Genomic DNA, 19,511 nt, shown 5'->3' on the forward strand with positions numbered 1-19,511 from the left:
TATATCACTTTTGCAATGGCTTATCTCGCTGTTACATTAACCTGTGATACTGCCACGTTAATGACTACAGTATGATACCTAGACTAAAATAATCCCGAAATTTCATTGCTGTGCATTAACTATTTTTTGGTGTTGCAATATTTTTCGTAAATGTAACTCGAGAAGCGTATAGCACAAGTTCGCTAAATGAAGGGGTAATTAGAATGATATGAACACCTTAAGCTGCTAATGGGCGTTGATATACAGGGTGATTCAAAAAGAATACCACAACTTTAGGAATTTAAAACTCTGCAACGACAAAAGGCAGAGCTAAGCACTATCTGTCGGCGAATTAATGGAGCTATAAAGTTTCATTTAGTTGTACATTTGTTCGCTTGAGGCGCTGTTGACTAGGCGTCAGCGTCAGTTGATACTAAGATGGCGACCGCTCAACAGAAAGCTTTTTGTGTTATTGAGTACGGCAGAAGTGAATCGACGACAGTTTTCAGCGTGTATTTCGAACGAAGTATGGTGCTAAACCTCCTGATAGGTGGTGTATTAAGCGTTGGTATAAACAGTTTACAGAGAATGGGTGTTTGTGCAAAGGGAAAAGTTCTGGACGGCCGAGAACGAGTGATGAAAATGTAGCACGCATCCAGCAAGCATGTGTTCGCAGCCCAGGGAAATCGACTCGCAGAGCTAGCAGAGAGCTGCAAATTCCAGAATCAACTGTATGGAGAGTCCTACGAAAAAGGTTAGTTATGAAACCTTATCGTCTGAAATTGGTTCAAGCTCTGTCTGCAGCTGATAAGATTAAAAGAATCGATTTCTGTGATTTTATCCTTGCTCAAATGGAAACAGATGAATCTTTCGTTTCAAAGATTGTGTTTAGTGATGAAGCAACTTTCCACACTAACGGGAAAGTCAACCGTCACAATGTCTGTATATGGGGCACTGAGAATCCGCGGGAAACAACTCAGTATGAACGTGACTCGCCTAAGGTGAACGTTTTCTGTGCCATTTCAGCCAATAACGTTTTTGGTCCCTTTTTCTTCGAAGGTGCTACTGTAACTGGACTACTGTATTTGGAGATGTTAGAGAATTGGCTGTTCCCTCAGCTCGAACAAGAAGCACAACACTTCATATTTCAGCAGGATGGAGCGCCACTACATTGGCACTTATCTGTCCGTAACTACCTGAACGTCAACTACCCGAGGCGATGGATCGGCTGCCAGGCAGCCCGTGACAGAGCATTTCATCACTGGCCTCCAAGAAGCCCTGATCTTACCCCCTGCGATTTTTTCTTATGGGGGTATGTTAAGGATATGGTGTTTCGGCCACCTCTCCCAGCCACCATTGATGATTTGAAACGAGAAATAACAGCAGCTATCCAAACTGTTACGCCTGATATGCTACAGAGAGTGTGGAACGAGTCGGAGTATCGGGTTGATATTGCTCGAGTGTCTGGAGAGGGCCATATTGAACATCTCTGAACTTGTTTCTGAGTGAAAAAAAACGTTTTTAAATACTCTTTGTAATGATGTATAACAGAAGGTTATATTATGTTTCTTTAATTAAATACACATTTTTAAAGTTGTGGTATTATTTTTGAATCACCCTGTATATCAACGGGGACAGGAGATCCCGGGTTCGAGTCGCGGTCGGGTCACATATTTTCACGTGTCCCCGTTGATATATATCAACACCCGTTAGCCGCTGAAGGTATTAATATAATTCTAATTTCGTTCTATACGGCTGCAGGTCATCAATCCATGTAAGTTTATAAGTTTAAATGAAGGGGTAGCTGTCAGCATACTGTCTGAGCTATCAAGAGCAATGATTTGGCAATTGCAGAAAGTGTGAGAAGTAAAAATTGTATAAAGAGCAAGCCTTGAGTACAGTAAACAGGTTCAAACAGATACAGAACGCAGCAGATGGAGAGGTTTGCAGAGCAGTGTAGACCGCTGCATCAAACCAGTCCCCAGGGAGAAGTCCGCAACAACAGTTATAAACGCAGCAAACACAGGACGGCATTCTTGCCTCAAAAACGACTTCGACGGTTGCTAGACTAGCGGCGTGCAAATAAATACAGAGCGGCAGGATCGTAAATGTCACGCTATATTGCATGCATCCTCCCGTGAATGACAACTGTTGAAATTACATTTGTAGCGCCTTCTAAGTTGTGCACGCCGTTATTCAGTTACTCTGATGTTCCGCCACTGTTTTAGCAACCTAACTGTTTTTCTTTCTTGCTGCTACATACATTCTAACATTGCCCCCCACAGAGGAGAAACAATTGTAGTTCACTGACAAAAAAATGCATTCCGCGTAATGTGGGACACGAAATTAAACATCCTCGTCATTACGATCGATCACACGCAGCAGCCATTATACTTGTACGTCATAATCATCTGCGTCGCCCGCAAACTCCCACTAAACTTTTTCTATCAGTGTGACAGTGTTTAAAGTGCACTCATTCTTGCGGTAAGAACAGAGTCAGCAAGGGTTTAGAAAACATCGTTCCTCTGAAACACAACTCGCCCTTTATTGACATGAAGTGTTGAGTGCTATCGACAAGGGATTTCAGATCGATTCCGTATTTCAGGATTTCCGGAAGGCTTTTGACACTGTACCACACAAGCGGCTTGTAATGAAATTGCCTGTTTATGGAATATCGTCTCAGTTATGAGACTGGATTTGTGATTTCCTGTCAGAGAGGTCACAGTTCGTAGTAACTGAGGGAAAGTCATTTGTGGCGTTCCCCAAGGTAGTGTTATAGGCTCTTTGCTGTACGTTAGTTCTATCTATATTAGATGGGTAGATGACATAACTAACGAGGAGGTATTGAATGGAATTGGAGAGAAGAGAAATTTGTGGCACAACTTGACTAGAAGAAGGGCAACCGTCTTCGCTTGTTTGCAGATGACGCTGTCGTTTATCGACTAATAAATTCATCAGAAGATCAAAACAAACTGCAGAACGATTTAGAAAAAAATATCTGAATGGTGCCAAAAGTGGCAGTTGACCCTAAATAACGAAAAGTGTGAGGTCATCCACATGAGTGCTAAAAGGAACTCGTTAAACTTCTGTTACACGGTAAATCAGTGTAATGTAAAAGCCGTAAATTCAACTAAATACTTAGGTATTACAATTACGAACAACTTAAATTGGAAGGAACAGACAGAAAATGTTGTGAGGAAGGCTAAGCAAAGGCTGCGTTTTATTGGCAAGACACTTAGAAAATGTAACAGACCTACTAAGGAGACTGCCTACACTGCGCTTTAGAATACTGCTGCGCGGTGTGGGATCCTTACCAGATAGGACTGGTGGAGTAGATCGGAAAAATTCACAGAAAGGGAGCACGTTTTGCATTTTCGCGAAATATGGGAGAGTGTAACAGAAAGGACACAGGATTTGGACTGGACATCATTAAAAGAAAGGCCTTTTCCGTTGCGACGGAATCTTCTCACGAAATTCCAATCACCAACTTTCTCCGTAGAATGCGAAAATATTTTTTTGACACCGACCTACATAGGGAGAAATGATCAATATGATAAAATAAGGGAAATAAGAGCTCGTACGGAAAGACATACGTGTTCATTCTTCCCGCGCGCTGTACGGGACTGGAATAATAGAGAATTGTGAAGGTGTTTCGATGAACCCTCTGCCAAGCACTTAAATGTGATTTTAAGAGTATCCATGTAGATATACAGGGTGTTTCAAAAATGACCGGTATATTTGAAACGGCAATAAAAACTAAACGAGCAGCGATAGAAATACACCGTTTGTTGCAATATGCTTCGGACAACAGTACATTTTCAGGCGGACAAACTTTCGAAATTACACTAGTTACAATTTTCACCAACAGATGGCGCTGCAAGTGATGTGAAAGATATAGAAGACAACGCAGTCTGTGGGTGCGCCATTCTGTACGTCGTCTTTCTGCTGTAAGCGTGTGCTGTTCACAACGTGCAAGTGTGCTGTGGACAACATGGTTTATTCCTTAGAACAGAGGATTTTTCTGGTGTTGGAATTCCACCGCCTAGAACACAGTGTTGTTGCAACAAGACGAAGTTTTCAACGGAGGTTTAATGTAACCAAAGGACCGAAAAGCAATACAATGAAGGATCTGTTTGGAAAAATTTCAACAGACTGGGAACGTGACGGATGAACGTGCTGGAAAGGTAGGGCGACCGCGTACGGCAACCACAGAGGGCAACGCGCAGCTAGTGCAGCAGGTGATCCGACAGCGGCCTCGGGTTTCCGTTCGCCGTGTTGCAGCTGCGGTCCAAATGACGCCAACGTCCACGTATCGTCTCGTGCGCCAGAGTTTACACCTCGATCCGTACAAAATTCAAACGCGGCAACCCCTCAGCGCCGGTACCATTGCTGCACGAGAGACATTCGCTAACGATATAGTACACAGGATTGATAACGGCGATATGCATGTGGGCAGCATTTGGTTTACTGACGAAGCTTATTTTTACCTGGACGGCTTCGTCAATAAACAGAACTGGCGCATATGGGGAACCGAAAAGCCCCATGTTGCAGTCCCATCGTCCCTGCATCCTCAAAAAGTACTGGTCTGGGCCGCCATTTCTTCCAAAGGAATCATTGGCCCATTTTTCAGATCCAAAACGATTACTGCATCACGCTATCTGGACATTCTTCGTGAATTTGTGGCGGTACAAACTGCCTTAGACGACACTGCGAACACCTCGTGGTTTATGCAAGATGGTGCCCAGCCACATCGCACGGCCGACGTCTTTAATTTCCTGAAAGAATATTTCGATGATCGTGTGATTGCTTTGGGCTATCCGAAACATACAGGAGGCGGCGTGGATTGGCCTCCCTATTCGCCAGACATGAACCCCTGTGACTTCTTTCTGTGGGGACACTTGAAAGACCAGGTGTACCGCCAGAATCCAGAAACAATTGAACAGCTGAAGCAGTACATCTCATCTGCATGTGAAGCCATTCCGCCAGACACGTTGTCAAAGGTTTCGGGTAATTTCATTCAGAGACTATGCCATATTATTGCTACGCATGGTGGATATGTGGAAAATATCGTACTATAGAGTTTCCCAGACCGCAGCGCCATCTGTTGTTGACAATTGTAACTACTGTAATTTCGAAAGTTTGTCTGCATGAAAATGTACTGTTGTCCCAAGCATATTGCAACGAACGGTGTATTTCTATCGCTGCTCGTTTAGTTTGTATTGCCGTTTCAAATATACCGGTCATTTTTGAAACACCCTGTAGATAAGTGCGGTGTATCGTTTCCCGCAGACACAAACGCGAAATGCCCAATTCCGATTAGCTAACGAAGAAAGAGGGATGTTTTGGCTGTTTTCCAGACTGAGATGCAATGCTATGAACGTCATCGATGTTTTTTTTTCCTTACTCTAGCACTTACAATAAGACTGACGAAACGTTTCGTGTCTAATGAAAACCTTTACTAATCTGGTACATTTTCAGAACCGAGTCGCAAGTCGTGCTGGGTGACGATCTCACTATTTATTCATTCGTTCAACTCATTATATCATTCACTGTCTTCCGAACAGGAACCTTCGGCTATGCCCAACGGGTCAAAGTATGCATTAGCAAAAGAGAACCAGATCACAGAGTCGGGATCTGCTCACTGCACAGTCACGAAATGCACTGTCCACTACATTAATTTTACCACCTGACATAAGCCTGGATAGCCACCTTTCGGACCGCGAACTGCTGCAAGACGTGCAGGAAGAGAGATAGCGACGTTCTAGAAGATCTGGGATGAGGAGCCATGTAGACTCCAGTGCCACAGGGAGGTAGGTATCTCGGTTGAGGATCCCTGGCATGTACAGCCCGATCGAGGCGGTCCCACGTATTCTTTACTGGTTTCAAATCTGGCAAGTTTGGTGGCCAGGGGAGTACGGTAAAGTCACCCTAGTGCTCTTCGAACTCATATGTACACTGTGAGCTGTATGACACGTTGCGTTGTCCTGCTGGTAGATGCCATCGTACCAAGCAAAAACAAACCGCATCTAGGGGTGGACATGGTCCCCAAGGATAGATAAATACTTGTTTCATCTACAAGCCACCTGATGGTGTGTGGCGGAGGGTACTTTGAGTACCTCTATCGGTTCTCCCTTATGTTCCAGTCTCGTATTGTTCGTGGAAAGAAGGATTGTCAGAATGCCTCTGTGTGGGCTCTGATCTCTCTGATTTTATCCTCATAGTCTCTTCGCGAGATATACGTAGGAGGGAGAATATACTGCTTGACTCGTCGGTGAAGGTATGTTCTCGAAACGTCAACAAAAGCCCGTACCGAGCTACTGAGCGTCTCTCCTGCAGAGTCTTCCACTGGAGTTTATCTATCATCTCCGTAACGCTTTCGCGATCTCCTCTATCTCTTCTATCAAACCTATCTGGTACGGATCCCACACCGGTGAGCAGTATTCAAGCAGTGGGCGAACAAGTGTACTGTAATCTACTTCCTTTGTTTTCGGATTGCATTTCCTTAGGATTCTGCCAATGAATCTCAGTCTGGCATCTGTTTTACCGACGATCAATTTTATATGATCATTCCATTTTAAATCACTCCTAATGCGTACTCCCAGATAATTTATGGAATTAACTGCTTCCAGTTGCTGACTTGCTATATTGTAGCTAAATCATAAAGGATCTTTCTTTCTTTGTATTCGCAGCACACTACACTTGTCTACATTGAGATTCAATTGCCATTCCCTGCACCATGTGTCAATTCGCTGCAGATCCTCCTGCATTTCAGTACAATTTTCCAATGTTACAACCTCTCGATATACCACAGCATCATCCGCAAAAAGCCTCAGTGAACTTCCGATGTCATCCACAGACGCTGTGGCAGTTTTTGTATGCCCATGTCATACCAACTCCCCGCCATGCTGTTCAGAAAGTTATGAACCTCTTCTTTCACCTCCTGGTCGGAGCTGAATCGCTGGTACCACAATTTACGCTGACAGGTAATGTGAGACTCTGAAAAAACTCAAACGGGCAATTCAGAACCGGAGAAGAGGAATGTTGAGCAAGGGCGTACACACTCTCCATGACAACGCTCGCCCGCACATCGTTCAGCAAACCGTTGCTCTCCTGCAGCAGTTTCAGTGGAACATAATCACCCACCCACCCTATAGTCCTGACTTGGCGCCCAGTGACTGTCACCTGTTCCCTAGGTTAAGGGGGGTAGGACGTCAAACGGGCCGACTTGGAGGATGAGAGGCATCACAGGACGTTGTAATTTCCAGTGTCTATACTTTTACAAATAAATTCATAAAACTTTGTCAGCATCACCAGGAAGGATTCAGGATTCACACTCATTGCAATGGAAGTTCGAAAACATAACAAAATAATTTTTTTTACCTGCAAAACTTCATCATTTTTTTCACTTATTAATGACTGCAATTGTTGCTATAGGTACACTTTTCCTCATAAGTTAGAGAGATTCTTCGATGAATTTTGCACAGCATACATACCATACTCACAGGTGTATGAATTTATGAAAAAACGAATGAACTGTTATATTTTAAACTTCATGTGTAGAAAAAACACAAATTTTGTAGTTAATTATGTCAATTTTTCCCACAGTTTTTAATAGGTTTGGAAAATTCTAGACTTTCATACACCTTTAAGTATGGTTTGTATGCTGTGCAAAATTCATCGAAGAATCTCTCTTACTTATGAAGAAGAGTGCACCTACAGCAACAAATACTGCCATTAGTAAGTGAAAAAAATGATGAAATTTTTACATGTAAAAAAAAACCTTTTTTTTGTTTTCGAACTTCCACTGCTATGAGTGTGAATTGTGAATCCTTCCTGGTCATGCTGGCAAAGTTTTATGAATTTGTATGTAAAAGTATAGACAGTGGAAATTAAAATGTTCTGTGATGCCTTTCATGCTCCAAGTTGGCCCATTTGACGTCCTACCCCCCTTAAAAGAACATTTGGCCGGAAAGCGACTGGGCTCCGACAACGAGGTGAAAGAAGAGGTTCATAACTTTCTGAACAGCACGGTAGCGAGCTTGTATGACGTGGGCATACAAAAACTGCCACAGTGTCTACAAAAATGCATCGCCAGAAATTGTGATTATGTCGAAAAACAGCTAAATGTCCAAGCTGTAAGCTGATGTAAACCATTGTAGAAATAAACAGGTCTATGTTGTTGTTGTTGTGGTCTTCACTCCAGGGACTGGTTTCATACAGCACTCCATGCTACTCTATCCTGCGCAAGCTTCTTCATCTCCCAGTACCTATTGCAGCCTACATCCTTCTGAAGCATCTTAGTGTATTCATCTCTTGGTCTCCCTCTACGATTTTTACCCTCCACGCTGCCCTCCAATACTAAATTGGTGATCCCTTGATGCCTCAGAAGATGTCCTACCAACCGATCCCTTCTTCTAGTCAAGTTGTGCCACAAATTTCTCTTCTCCCAAATTCTATTCAATACCTCCTCATTAGTTATGTGATCTACCCACCTAATCTTCAGCATTCTTCTGCAGCACCACATTTCGAAAGCTTCTACTCTCTTCTTGTCTAAACTATTTATCGTCCATGTTTCACTTCCATACATGGCCACACTCCGTACAAATACTTTCAGAAACGACTTCCTGACACTTAAATCTATACTCGATGTTAACAAATTTCTCTTCTTCAGAAACGTTTTCCTTGCCATTGCCAGTCTACATTTTATATCCTCTCTACTTCGACCATCATCAGTTATTTTGCTCCCCAAATAGCAAAACTGCTTTAGTACTTTAAGTGTCTCATTTCCTAATCTAATTCCCTCAGCATCACCCGATTTAATTCGACTACATTGCATTATCCTCGTTTCGCTTTTGTTGATGCTCATCTTATACTCTCCTTTCAAGACAGTATCCATTCCGTTCAACTGCTCATCCAAGTCCTTACAATGTCATCGGCGAACCTCAAAGTTTTTATTTGTTCTCCATGGATTTTAATGCCTACTCAGAACTTTTTTTTTTTTACTGGTTGCTCAATATACAGATTGAATAGCATCGGGGAGAGGCTACAACCCTGTCTCACTCCCTTCCCAATCACTGCTTCCCTTTCATGTCCCTCGACTCTTATAACTGCCATCTGGTTTCTGTACAAATTGTAAATAGCCATTCGCTCCCTGTATTTTACCACTGCCACCTTCAGAATTTGAAAGAGAGCATTCCAATCAACATTGTCAAAAGCTTTCTCTAAGTCTAGAAACGCCAGAAACGTAGGTTTGCCTTTCCTTAATCTTTCTTGTAAGATAAGTCGTAGGGTCAGTATTGCCTCACGTGTTCCAACATTTCTACGGAATGCAAACTGATCTTCCCCGACGTCGGCTTCTACCAGTTTTTCCATTCGTCTGTAAACAGTTCGCGTTAGTATTTTGCAGCTGTGACTTATTAAACTGATAGTTCGGTTATTTTCACATCTGTCAACACCTGTTTTCTTTGGGATTGGAATTATTATATTCTTCTTGAAGTCTGAGGGTATGTCGCCTGTTTCATACATCTTGCTCACCAGATGGTAGAGTTTTGTCAGGACTGGCTCTCCCAAGGCCGTCAGTAGTTCCAATGGAATATTGTCTACTCCCGGGGCCTTGTTTCGACTTAGGTCTTTCAGTGCTCTGTGAAACTCTTCACACAGTGTCATATCTCCCATTTCATCTTCATCTTCATCCTCTTCCATTTCCATAATATTGTCCTCAAGAACATCGCCCCTGTATAGACCCTCTATATACTCCTTCCACCTTTCTGATTTCCCTTGTTTGTATAGAACTGGGTTTCCATCTGAGTTCTTGATATTCATGCAATTGGTTCTCTTTTCTCCAAAGGTCTCTTTAATTTTTCTGTAGGCAGTATCTATCTTACCCCTAGTGAGATAAGCCCCTACATCCTTACATTTGTCCTCTATGTACTTATAGAAATAGGAGACCTTACTTTTGGGATTACCCTCGTATCAGATGTGTCGTGTTAAGAGGGATGGAAGCCTTTGGGTGTTTCGGCAGGGGTGGAAATTGTGTGGGAGGGGGGTGGGGGGGGGGGAGGAACGGGAGAGGGAGCTTTGTGTGGTGGCGGGGAGGGTGACCTGAGATGCGTTGGTGCGGGGGTTGAGCGTTGGCATGTGATTGACGGAAACGAGGGCAGGGTCCTCTAGCTTTTAAGCTAGAGGAAGAGAATAAATCACGATACAGCAATAGGCTATTGTTCATATTGCATTCCCAAGTGGCTAAGGCTGTCTCTCTCTCTGCAGCAACGGGTGGTGAAGTGCTACCCCCATCGCAGCACTTGTTCTCTCTCTACAGGGTGAAAAGTATTTAAACCGACAAACTCTGGGAGGTTGTACGGGACATGAAAACAAATATTTTTCCCTAATGTCATTTTTTCCTATGAGGAGTATTTAAACCGGTAGAGGAATATTTCTCTGGCGGCAAATTAATTAAACCAACAAACAATTTTCCATTTTTTAAGACCGAGAGACAACACATCAAGACAACCCAATTTCAATTACAGTAGATTTGCAGAAATGCCTCCATTGACACGTAAACAAAGATTACACCGTCGGATCATGTTCTGTCTGACACGGGCAAAAACCCCAGGAGTAATCTGAATTGTTCCTGCTTCTGATACTATCTGGGCAACCAGATCCTCTTCTGACGCAACAGGAGTTGCGTAAATAAGGTTGCGCATCTCTCCCCACACAAAATAGTCCACAGGGGAAATATCTGGGGACCGAGCAGGCCACGGTACAGGACCACCTCTGCCAGTCCACTTTTCTCGGAACTGTCGGTCCAGGAATCGACGCACACGACGTCTGAAATGTGCCGGCGCCCCGTCATGTTGGAACCACATGCGTTGTCTTCCAGCAATTCTGGCAATGCTCTCGCGAGAAAATTGTAAAAATGCGTTCCATTTAATGGCCTAGGTAGCAGATACGGCCCAATTAAACAGTCCCCAACAACACCGATCCACGCATTAACGAAGAACCGCACTTGATGAGCGCTAGTAACTGTGGCGTGTGGGTTGTCCTCACTCCAAACATGCGGATTGTGCATGTTGAAGACTCCATCACGCCCGAATGTTGCTTCATCGGTAAACAACACAGAGGATCCAGAATGAGGTAGGAGACGAGATACTGGCAGAAGTAAAGCTGTGGGTACCGGGCTTGAGTCGTGCTTCGGTAGCTCAGATGGTAGAGCACTTGCCCGCGAAAGGCAAAGGTCCCGAGTTCGAGTCTCGGTCGGGCACACAGTTTTAATCTGCCAGGAAGTTTCAACACAGAGGATGGAAATGTAGGATGCATTTCACACTGTTCCATGTACCACTGCGAAAACTGTGCTATGGGTGGATAATCAACTGGTTCCAGGTTGTGGACACGCTGTAAGTGAAATGGACGTAACAATTGCTCTCGAAAGACTGTTCTTACATTCGTCTGATTGGTCCACATGTTACGTGCAATTGCACGAGTGCCGATTGAAGGATCCCGCTCCACATGCTGCAAGACAGCTTCCTCAAATTGCAGCGTTCTTACCGTGCGACGGCGTCCCTGTCCAGGTAATCTGCTAAATGACCCGGTCTCACGCAGACGTTGGTACACAGCAGCAAAGGTCGTATTATGCGGGATACGGCGATTAGGATGTTGTTGTTGATAAACCCGCTGTGCAGCTCGTCCGTTGTGGTTCGCTACGTAGTACGCACCAACCATATCAGTGTACTCACTGCAGGTGTATCGCTCCATTATAGTTCAATTCTTTTATCTTGGCGGTTCGCGCATACCCGCCCATACGCGGGAGATTGCTGCGCTGCCAGTTGTACGCGCCTAGAGAAGCGGCGACATAGTATAGTCCGCAAACTTACGTTTAGGGGCGACCGCCCAGTTCATAAAGTAAAGCCACTACGGCCGCACTAACCCTTTCGCTGCTACAAGCACCCCCGCATTCCGCGCTGTGCGCGATTTTGTCATCTCTGCACTGCTCGCCTGTGCAGACACATGGTGTTCCGACTACTTTGACACACTTTATCATTCGATTTCACAAAAACTATTTAGCCCAAAAACTTGATTTTTACACATCTTCTTGACTGATACCTCCCCCCCCCCCCCCCCCCCATAAATGACTTAATTTTGTTTCGATGTTCAACGCAGTTATTGTGCAGCATTAGATGTAGTAAACCATTGCACGAAATTTTGCAGAGGTAAAAGTTCATAGCGTATACTTTCTGTATGGTCGATTTTAGTTGCCACTAGAAATTTCAAAAAATTTCATTCAGACGAATATAATTCATGAAGTAAGACACTTCGATATTGTTTTTAAATAAACAAAATATTAAGCACCGAACAAGGTTTGAACACAGAACCTTCCACTTAGCAGCCGTACACTTTAACCATTACGCTAACGCAGCTAATCATTCAATAGATATCCCGTAGGACTTTAAAATACCACGCAAAATATCGACAAACACTGTTGGTATGACTATGAATTATTCACGTTTCGTCGAAGTACAATATCTTCTTGTTGTGGTCTTCAGTCCTGAGACTGGTTTGATGCAGCTCGCCATGCTACTCTATCCTGTGCAAGCTTCTTCATCTCCCAGTACCTACTGCAACCTACATCCTTCTGAATCTGCTTAGTGTATTCATCTCTTGGTCTCCGCCTACGATTTTTACCCTCCACGCTGCCCTCCAATACTAAATTGGTGATCCCTTGATGCCTCAGAACATGTCCTACCAACCGATCCCTTCTTCTGGTCAAGTTGTGCCACCAACTTCTCTTCTCCCCAATCCTATTCAATACTTCCTCATTAGTTATGTGATCTACCCATCTAATCTTCAGCATTCTTCTGTAGCACCACATTTCGAAAGCTTCTATTCTCTTCTTGTCTAAACTATTTACCGTCCATGTTTCACTTCCATACATGGCTACACTCCATACAAATACTTTCAGAAATGACTTCCTGACACTTAAATCTATACTCGATGTTAACAATTTCTCTTCTTCAGAAACGCTTTCCTTGCCATTGCCAGTCTACATTTTATATCCTCTCTACTTCGACCATCATCAGTTATTTTGCTCCCCAAATAGCAAAACTCCTTTACTACTTTAAGTGTCTCATTTCCTAATCTAATTCCCTCAGCATCACCCGACTTAATTCGACTACATTCCATTATCCTCGTTTTGCTTTTGTTGATGTTCATCTTATATCCTCCTTTCAAGACACTGTCCATTCCGTTCAACTGCTCTTCCAGGTTCTTTGCTGTCTCTGACAGAATTACAGTGTCATCGGCAAACCTCAAGGATTTATTTCTTCTCCATGGATTTTAATACCTACTCCGAATTTTTCTTTTGTTTCCTTTACTGCTTGCTCAATATACAGATTGAATAACATCGGGGAGAGGCTACAACCCTGTCTTACTCCTTTCCCAACCACTGCTTCCCTTTCATGCCCCTCGGCTCTTATAACTGCCATCTGGTTTCTGTACAAACTGTAAAAAGCCTTTCGCTCCCTGTATTTTACCCCTGCCACCTTTAGAATTTGAAAGAGAATATTCCAGTCAACATTGTCAAAAGCTTTCTCTAAGTCTACAAATGCTAGAAACGTAGGTTTGCCTTTCCTTAATCTTTCTTCTAAGATAAGTCGTAAGGTCAGTATTGCCTCACGTGTTCCAGTATTTCTACGGAATCCAAACTGATCTTCCCCGAGGTCGGCTTCTACTAGTTTTTCCATTCGTCTGTAAAGAGTTCGCGTTAGTACTTTGCAGCTGTGGCTTATTAAACTGATTGTTCGGTAATTTTCACATCTGTCAACACCTGCTTTCTTTGGGATTGGAATGATTATATTCTTCTTGAAGTCTGAGGGTATTTCGCCTGTTTCATACATCTTGGTCACCAGATGGTAGAGTTTTGTCAGGACTGGCTCTCCCAAGGCCGTCAGTAGTTCCAATGGAATGTTGTCTACTCCGGGGGCCTTGCTTCGACTCAGTTCTTTCAGTGCTCTGTCAAACTCTTCACGCAGTATTGTATCTCCCATTTCATCTTCATCTACATCCTCTTACATTTCCATAATACTGTCCTCAAGTAAATCGCCCTTGTATAGACCCTCTATATACTCCTTCCACCTTTCTGCTTTCCCTTCTTTGCTTAGAACTGGGTTTCCATCTGAGCTCTTGATGTTCATGCAAGTGGTTCTCTTATCTCCAAAGGTCTCTTTAATTTTCCTGTAGCCAGTATCTATCTTACCCCTAGTGAGATAAGCCTCTACATCCTTACATTTGTCCTCTAGCCATCCTTGCTTAGCCATTTTCCACTTCCTGTCGATCTCATTTTTGAGAGGTTTGTATTCCTTTTTGCCTGCTTCATTAACTGCCTTTTTATATTTTCTCCTTTCATCAATTAAATTCAATATTTCTTCTGTTACCCAAGGATTTCTAAGAGCCCTGGTCTTTTTACCTACTTGATCCTCTGCTGCCTTCACTACTTCATCCCTCAAAGCTACCCATTCTTCTTCTACTGTATTTCTTTCCCCCATTCCTGTCAATTGTTCTCTTATGCTCTCCCTAAAACTCTGTACAACCTCTGGTTCTTTCAGTTTACCCAGGTCCCATCTCCTTAAATTCCCACCTTTTTGCAGTTTCTTCAGTTTCAATCTACAGGTCATAACCAATAGATTGTGGTCAGAGTCCACATCTGCCCCTGGAAATGTCTTACAATTTAAAACCTGGTTCCTAAATCTCTGTCTTACCATTATATAATCTATCTGATACCTTTTAGTATCTCCAGGGTTCTTCCATGTATACAACCTTCTATCATGATTCTTAAACCAAGGGTTAGCTCTAATTAAGTTGTGCTCTGTGCAAAATTCTACCAGGCGGCTTCCTCTTTCATTTCTTAGCCCCAATCCATATTCACCTACTACGTTTCCTTCTCTCCCTTTTCCTACACTCGAATTCCAGTCACCCATGACTATTAAATTTTCGTCTCCCTTCACTATCTGAATAATTTCTTTTATATCATCATACATTTCTTCAATTTCTTCGTCATCTGCAGAGCTAGTTGGCATATAAATTTGTACTACTGTAGTAGACGTGGGCTTCGTGTCTATCTTGGCCAAAATAATGCGTTCACTATGCTGTTTGTAGTAGCTTACCAGCATTCCTATTTTCCTATTCATTATTAAACCTACTCCTGCATTACCCCTATTTGACTTTGTGTTTATAACCCTGTAGTCACCTGACCAGAAGTCTTGTTCCTCCTGCCACCGAACTTCACTAATTCCCACTATATCTAACTTTAACCTATCCATTCCCCTTTTTAAATTTTCTAACCTACCTGCCCGATTAAGGGATCTGACATTCCACGCTCCGATCCGTAGGACGCCAGTTTTCTTTCTTCTGATAACGACATCCTCTTGAGTAGTCCCCACCCGGAGATCCGAATGGGGGACTATTTTACCTCCGGAATATTTTACCCAAGAGGACGCCATCATCATTTAATCATACAGTAAAGCTGCATGCCCTCGGGAAAAATTACGGCCGTAGTTTCCCCTTGCTTTCAGCCGTTCGCAGTACCAGGACAGCAATGCCGTTTTGGTTATTGTTACAAGGCCAGATCAGTCAATCATCCAGACTGTTGCCCTTGCAACTACTGAAAAGGCTGTTGCCCCTCTTCAGGAACCACACGTTTGTCTGGCCTCTCAACAGATACCCCTCCGTTGTGGTTGTACCTGTGGTACGGCCATCTGTATCGCTGAGGCACGCAAGCCTCCCCACCAACGGCAAGGTCCATGGTTCATGGGGGGGGGGGGGGAAGTACAATAGGAAATAAACAATTACAGCTGTTCTTTATTGCGAAAAAGCGGTTAGTGAGAATGATACAAACACCTAATAAGATTAACGTATCAAGACCAAAGGAACATCAGATTGTCAATTGTAAATAGCATCCAGAATCAAGTTAAGTAAGGTTTATGATTGTTATTATTTTAATAAATGTGTGTGAAAATTAATCAAGTTCTGTTTAAAGTTGGGCACCGTCAATCTGCTACTCTAAGCATGCAAGTGGCATTTCTATCGTCTGACCTAACGGCAGAAGATAAACACGCCACGATAAGACCACGAGACATATTGCTGACACTCGCCTACTTCGTTAGAGCGACAAGTCAAATATCCTGATGGTGTGTGTACCGAAGGTCTTACAGTACACTCACCACAGATGTCCCCTACAACCTCCCAGAGTTTGCCGGTTTAAATACTTTTCACCATGTATGGCATTGCCCTTATGAGGGGCATGTCCTCATCTAGAATCCAGTTTGCCCCACGCTTTTAATGTCTTACAAAGAATAGACGTATTGATGGCTGTGTTGTGCAGTACTCTGCAGCTGTTCAGTGTACCCCCGTGTACTGACCGGTGCCCCTGTGCTGGTGTGTGTTCGCAGCTACATGGGGGACGTGACGACTCCGGAGGAGCGGACGCTTCGCATCGGCGTGGTCAACGTCTGCCTGATGCTGGGCGTTCCCATCGGCATGGCGCTGTCCGGGGTCCTCCTCAGGGCCATCGGCTTCTACGGCGTCTTCCTCACCTCCGCCTGCATCTACACCTCCAGCATCACCTACGGATTCTTCTTCATACACGACAAGGTCAGCCCCCACTGTCTGCACCAGTTAGCAGTGAACATCTTCCAGTCTGATATGCTCGTACATGGCATAGTAATTATCACGCACCAGGAAACGTCTGGCACATTAAGTTCAAATGGTTCAAATGGCTCTGAGCACTATGGGACTCAACTTCTGAGCTCATTAGTAGAACTACTTAAACCTAACTAACCTAAGGACATCACACACATCCGTGCCCGAGGCAAGATTCGAACCTGCGACCGTAGCGGTCGCCCGGTTCCAGACTGCAGTGCCAAGAACCGCACGGCTGCTTCGGCCGGCGCACATTAAGTGCCACTTTTGACTTTGACTTTGGCTGTTCTTTCAGGCCCGACCGACCCTTGTCTGTCGTTTTGCCAACACAGTGGCCTGACATTGTCTAAGCCCAGGAGTATCAAGACCGTTATTACGGCCAGAGGTGGTTGTTCTGGGTACTAATTTCTCAGGATCTGTGCACCCAAATTGATCCTTTAATTGTGATGCGCTGTGTAAAAACGGCCCTATCATTCTCTCCTGGGACACTTCTGAACTTACCTTCACATATGTTGATTTTGTTGCGTTAAGAACGACATGTTGAGTTATGTGTGCAAGGAAGTCCCGAACGTAACCGCATATTTGCTCCAGTATTTGGTGCGCTGGACGATGGAGGGAAATGAAACTAAAAGAAGTGTTACAAAAATTAATTAAATCAAAAGAGAAACGGAGATATCAAACTGCGAAAAGAACTTCCTAGAGCAAAGAAAGCCCTAATTGAAAACAATGTCCCTGGAGAGGACATAAAGCTCTCAGAATTGCTGATATCCTTGGGGTAGACACCCATAACAAAACACTTCCGCCGGTCGAAGTGGCCGAGCGGTTCTAGGCGCTACAGTCTGGAGCCGCGCGACCGCTACGGTCGCAGGTTCGAATCCTGCCTCGGGCATGGATGTGTGTGATGTCCTTAGGTTAGTTAGGTTTAAGTAGTTCTAAGTCCACGGGACTGATGACCTCAGAAGTTAAGTCCCATAGTGCTCAGAGCCAAAACGCTTCCTCTTGGTGTGCAAGCTTTAAGCAAAATACCTTCAGACTTCAAGTAGAATCTAACACAATTCTAATTCCAAAGCAGGCAGATGCTGACGATTTAATGTCTGGATAATACTGACATGAATTATTTGCAGAGAAATGGAGAAAACTTGTAAATGTCGATCTTAGGGAAGACAGCTTCGGTTCCAGAGAAATGTAGCAACGCGCAAGGGAATACTAAGCTTATGGTTCACCTTAGAAGGCAGGCTGATGGAAGACAAAATTCCGTTTATAACATTTACAAGTTTAGAGAAACCTTTGGCAACAGTGAGTGGATTAAACTCTTCGAAATTGTGAAGATAGCAGGGCTAAAATATAAAAGTGGCAGTTCAATGGAAACGATAAAGATGGAAAGACAGTAAATAGTTTATTATTTCAAAAGTAATCGCCGTAATTGTTAACACATTTATCACGCTGTGCAAGAAGGCGGTCAATGCCTCCTACGGAAAAATGTTGGCGGTTGCCAAAAGAAGCAATATTATACCCAAACGTGCACCTCTTGGTCCAAAGGAAATCGAGGACCACGAATGTCTTTCTTCAGGGCTCCAAAAATATGGAAATCGCACGAGGAGAGGTCGGGACTTAGTGTAAGGGATTCCCAGCCAAGTTTCTACAGCATAGTCAAAACAACAGTCACGCCACATCCTGAGAAGTCACGATGACCTTTTGTTTTATTTATTTATTTCTTTTTTTCAACGCCAGTTTAACCTTAGTGTTAACACTGCTCAAACTAACCGGTTTGCGAAATAGCCTATTACCAGTTTTTTAGTCCAATTATTTCCTCTAATAAAAACAAAGGTTGAATCAATTTAACTCTCTCAGTTTCAAGATATGTAGAATCAAAATATTAAATAGGCAAATGATAAACAATTGAGTACTACGAAAAAAGTCTCCAGTATTCTCCTTTTGGTTCTAATCTTTTTTAAACTCTGCTCATAAATCGTGTTTTCATCTAGGACTCTACAACTGTTTGCTTATTGCGAACAGTCAGTGGTGAAATGTGAAGACTCAGGTTGAAGAACTCAATTTTTCCTGATAACTTGTCCGGTTCCGAAGGCTACAAGCAGATGAAGCCACGTTACGTAGACACAGGCCTCAGATCAGCTACTATTTTTATTCTGAACTCGTATGAATGAAGTTTTAAGTTTTTTTTTCCTCCTTATATGATGTCGAAAGTTTGCTGTGGCTCATGACGGATTTAATCTTCTAAAACAAATGGAACATCGTCTTCACTGATACCGCACTTCGTAAAATACTTCCAGACAAGTTATATAGCCCTTCTGTAATACAACTGATGTCTGATGACGAAAGCGAGAAAATTCCGTATAGGCCACAAGTGGTAAGTCTTTCACTGCATGTACATGCGTACCATTTAATAGGCCATACCACATGGTTCAAATGGCTCTAACTACTATGGGACTTACATCTGAGGTCATCAGTCCCCTAGACTTAGAACTGCTTAAAGTTAACTAACCTAAGGACATCACACACATCCATGACCGAGGCAGGATTCGAACCTGCGACCGTAACAGCAGCGCGGTTCCGGACTGAAGCTACCACATGGTAATAAGTACAGTATTCTCATGCCACGTGTTTATGCTCTCTTCGGTCGACATTTTCTATAATAACGCAATATTCCAAACAATGTAAATTCTACGAACAAGAGCTACACGTATTTTAAAGAAGGTTTATTTAAAAACCAAAAATTTTAGCACTATGGATCACTGATATTTCTATTTCTTAGCCGGTTATTAGTAAAAAATAAACACCTGTTACAACCGAGATCAAACAAATACTGAAAAATACTGGTTACT

General features: G+C 43.3%; 1 protein-coding gene across 1 annotated transcript in view; it reads left to right on the forward strand.

Moving 5' to 3' along the window:
• LOC126109840 (solute carrier family 46 member 3-like) overlaps positions 1 to 19,511 on the forward strand; it is a 612,447-nt gene that overhangs the window by 314,650 nt on the left and 278,286 nt on the right. The window contains exon 3 of the mRNA XM_049914899.1: positions 16,419 to 16,620. Coding sequence (XP_049770856.1) covers positions 16,419 to 16,620 — 202 coding nt within the window. The remainder of the gene's footprint in view (positions 1 to 16,418; positions 16,621 to 19,511) is intronic.

This window comes from Schistocerca cancellata, chromosome 12 (genome assembly GCF_023864275.1).
Source record: "Schistocerca cancellata isolate TAMUIC-IGC-003103 chromosome 12, iqSchCanc2.1, whole genome shotgun sequence".
Classification (NCBI taxonomy): Eukaryota; Metazoa; Arthropoda; class Insecta; order Orthoptera; family Acrididae; genus Schistocerca; species Schistocerca cancellata.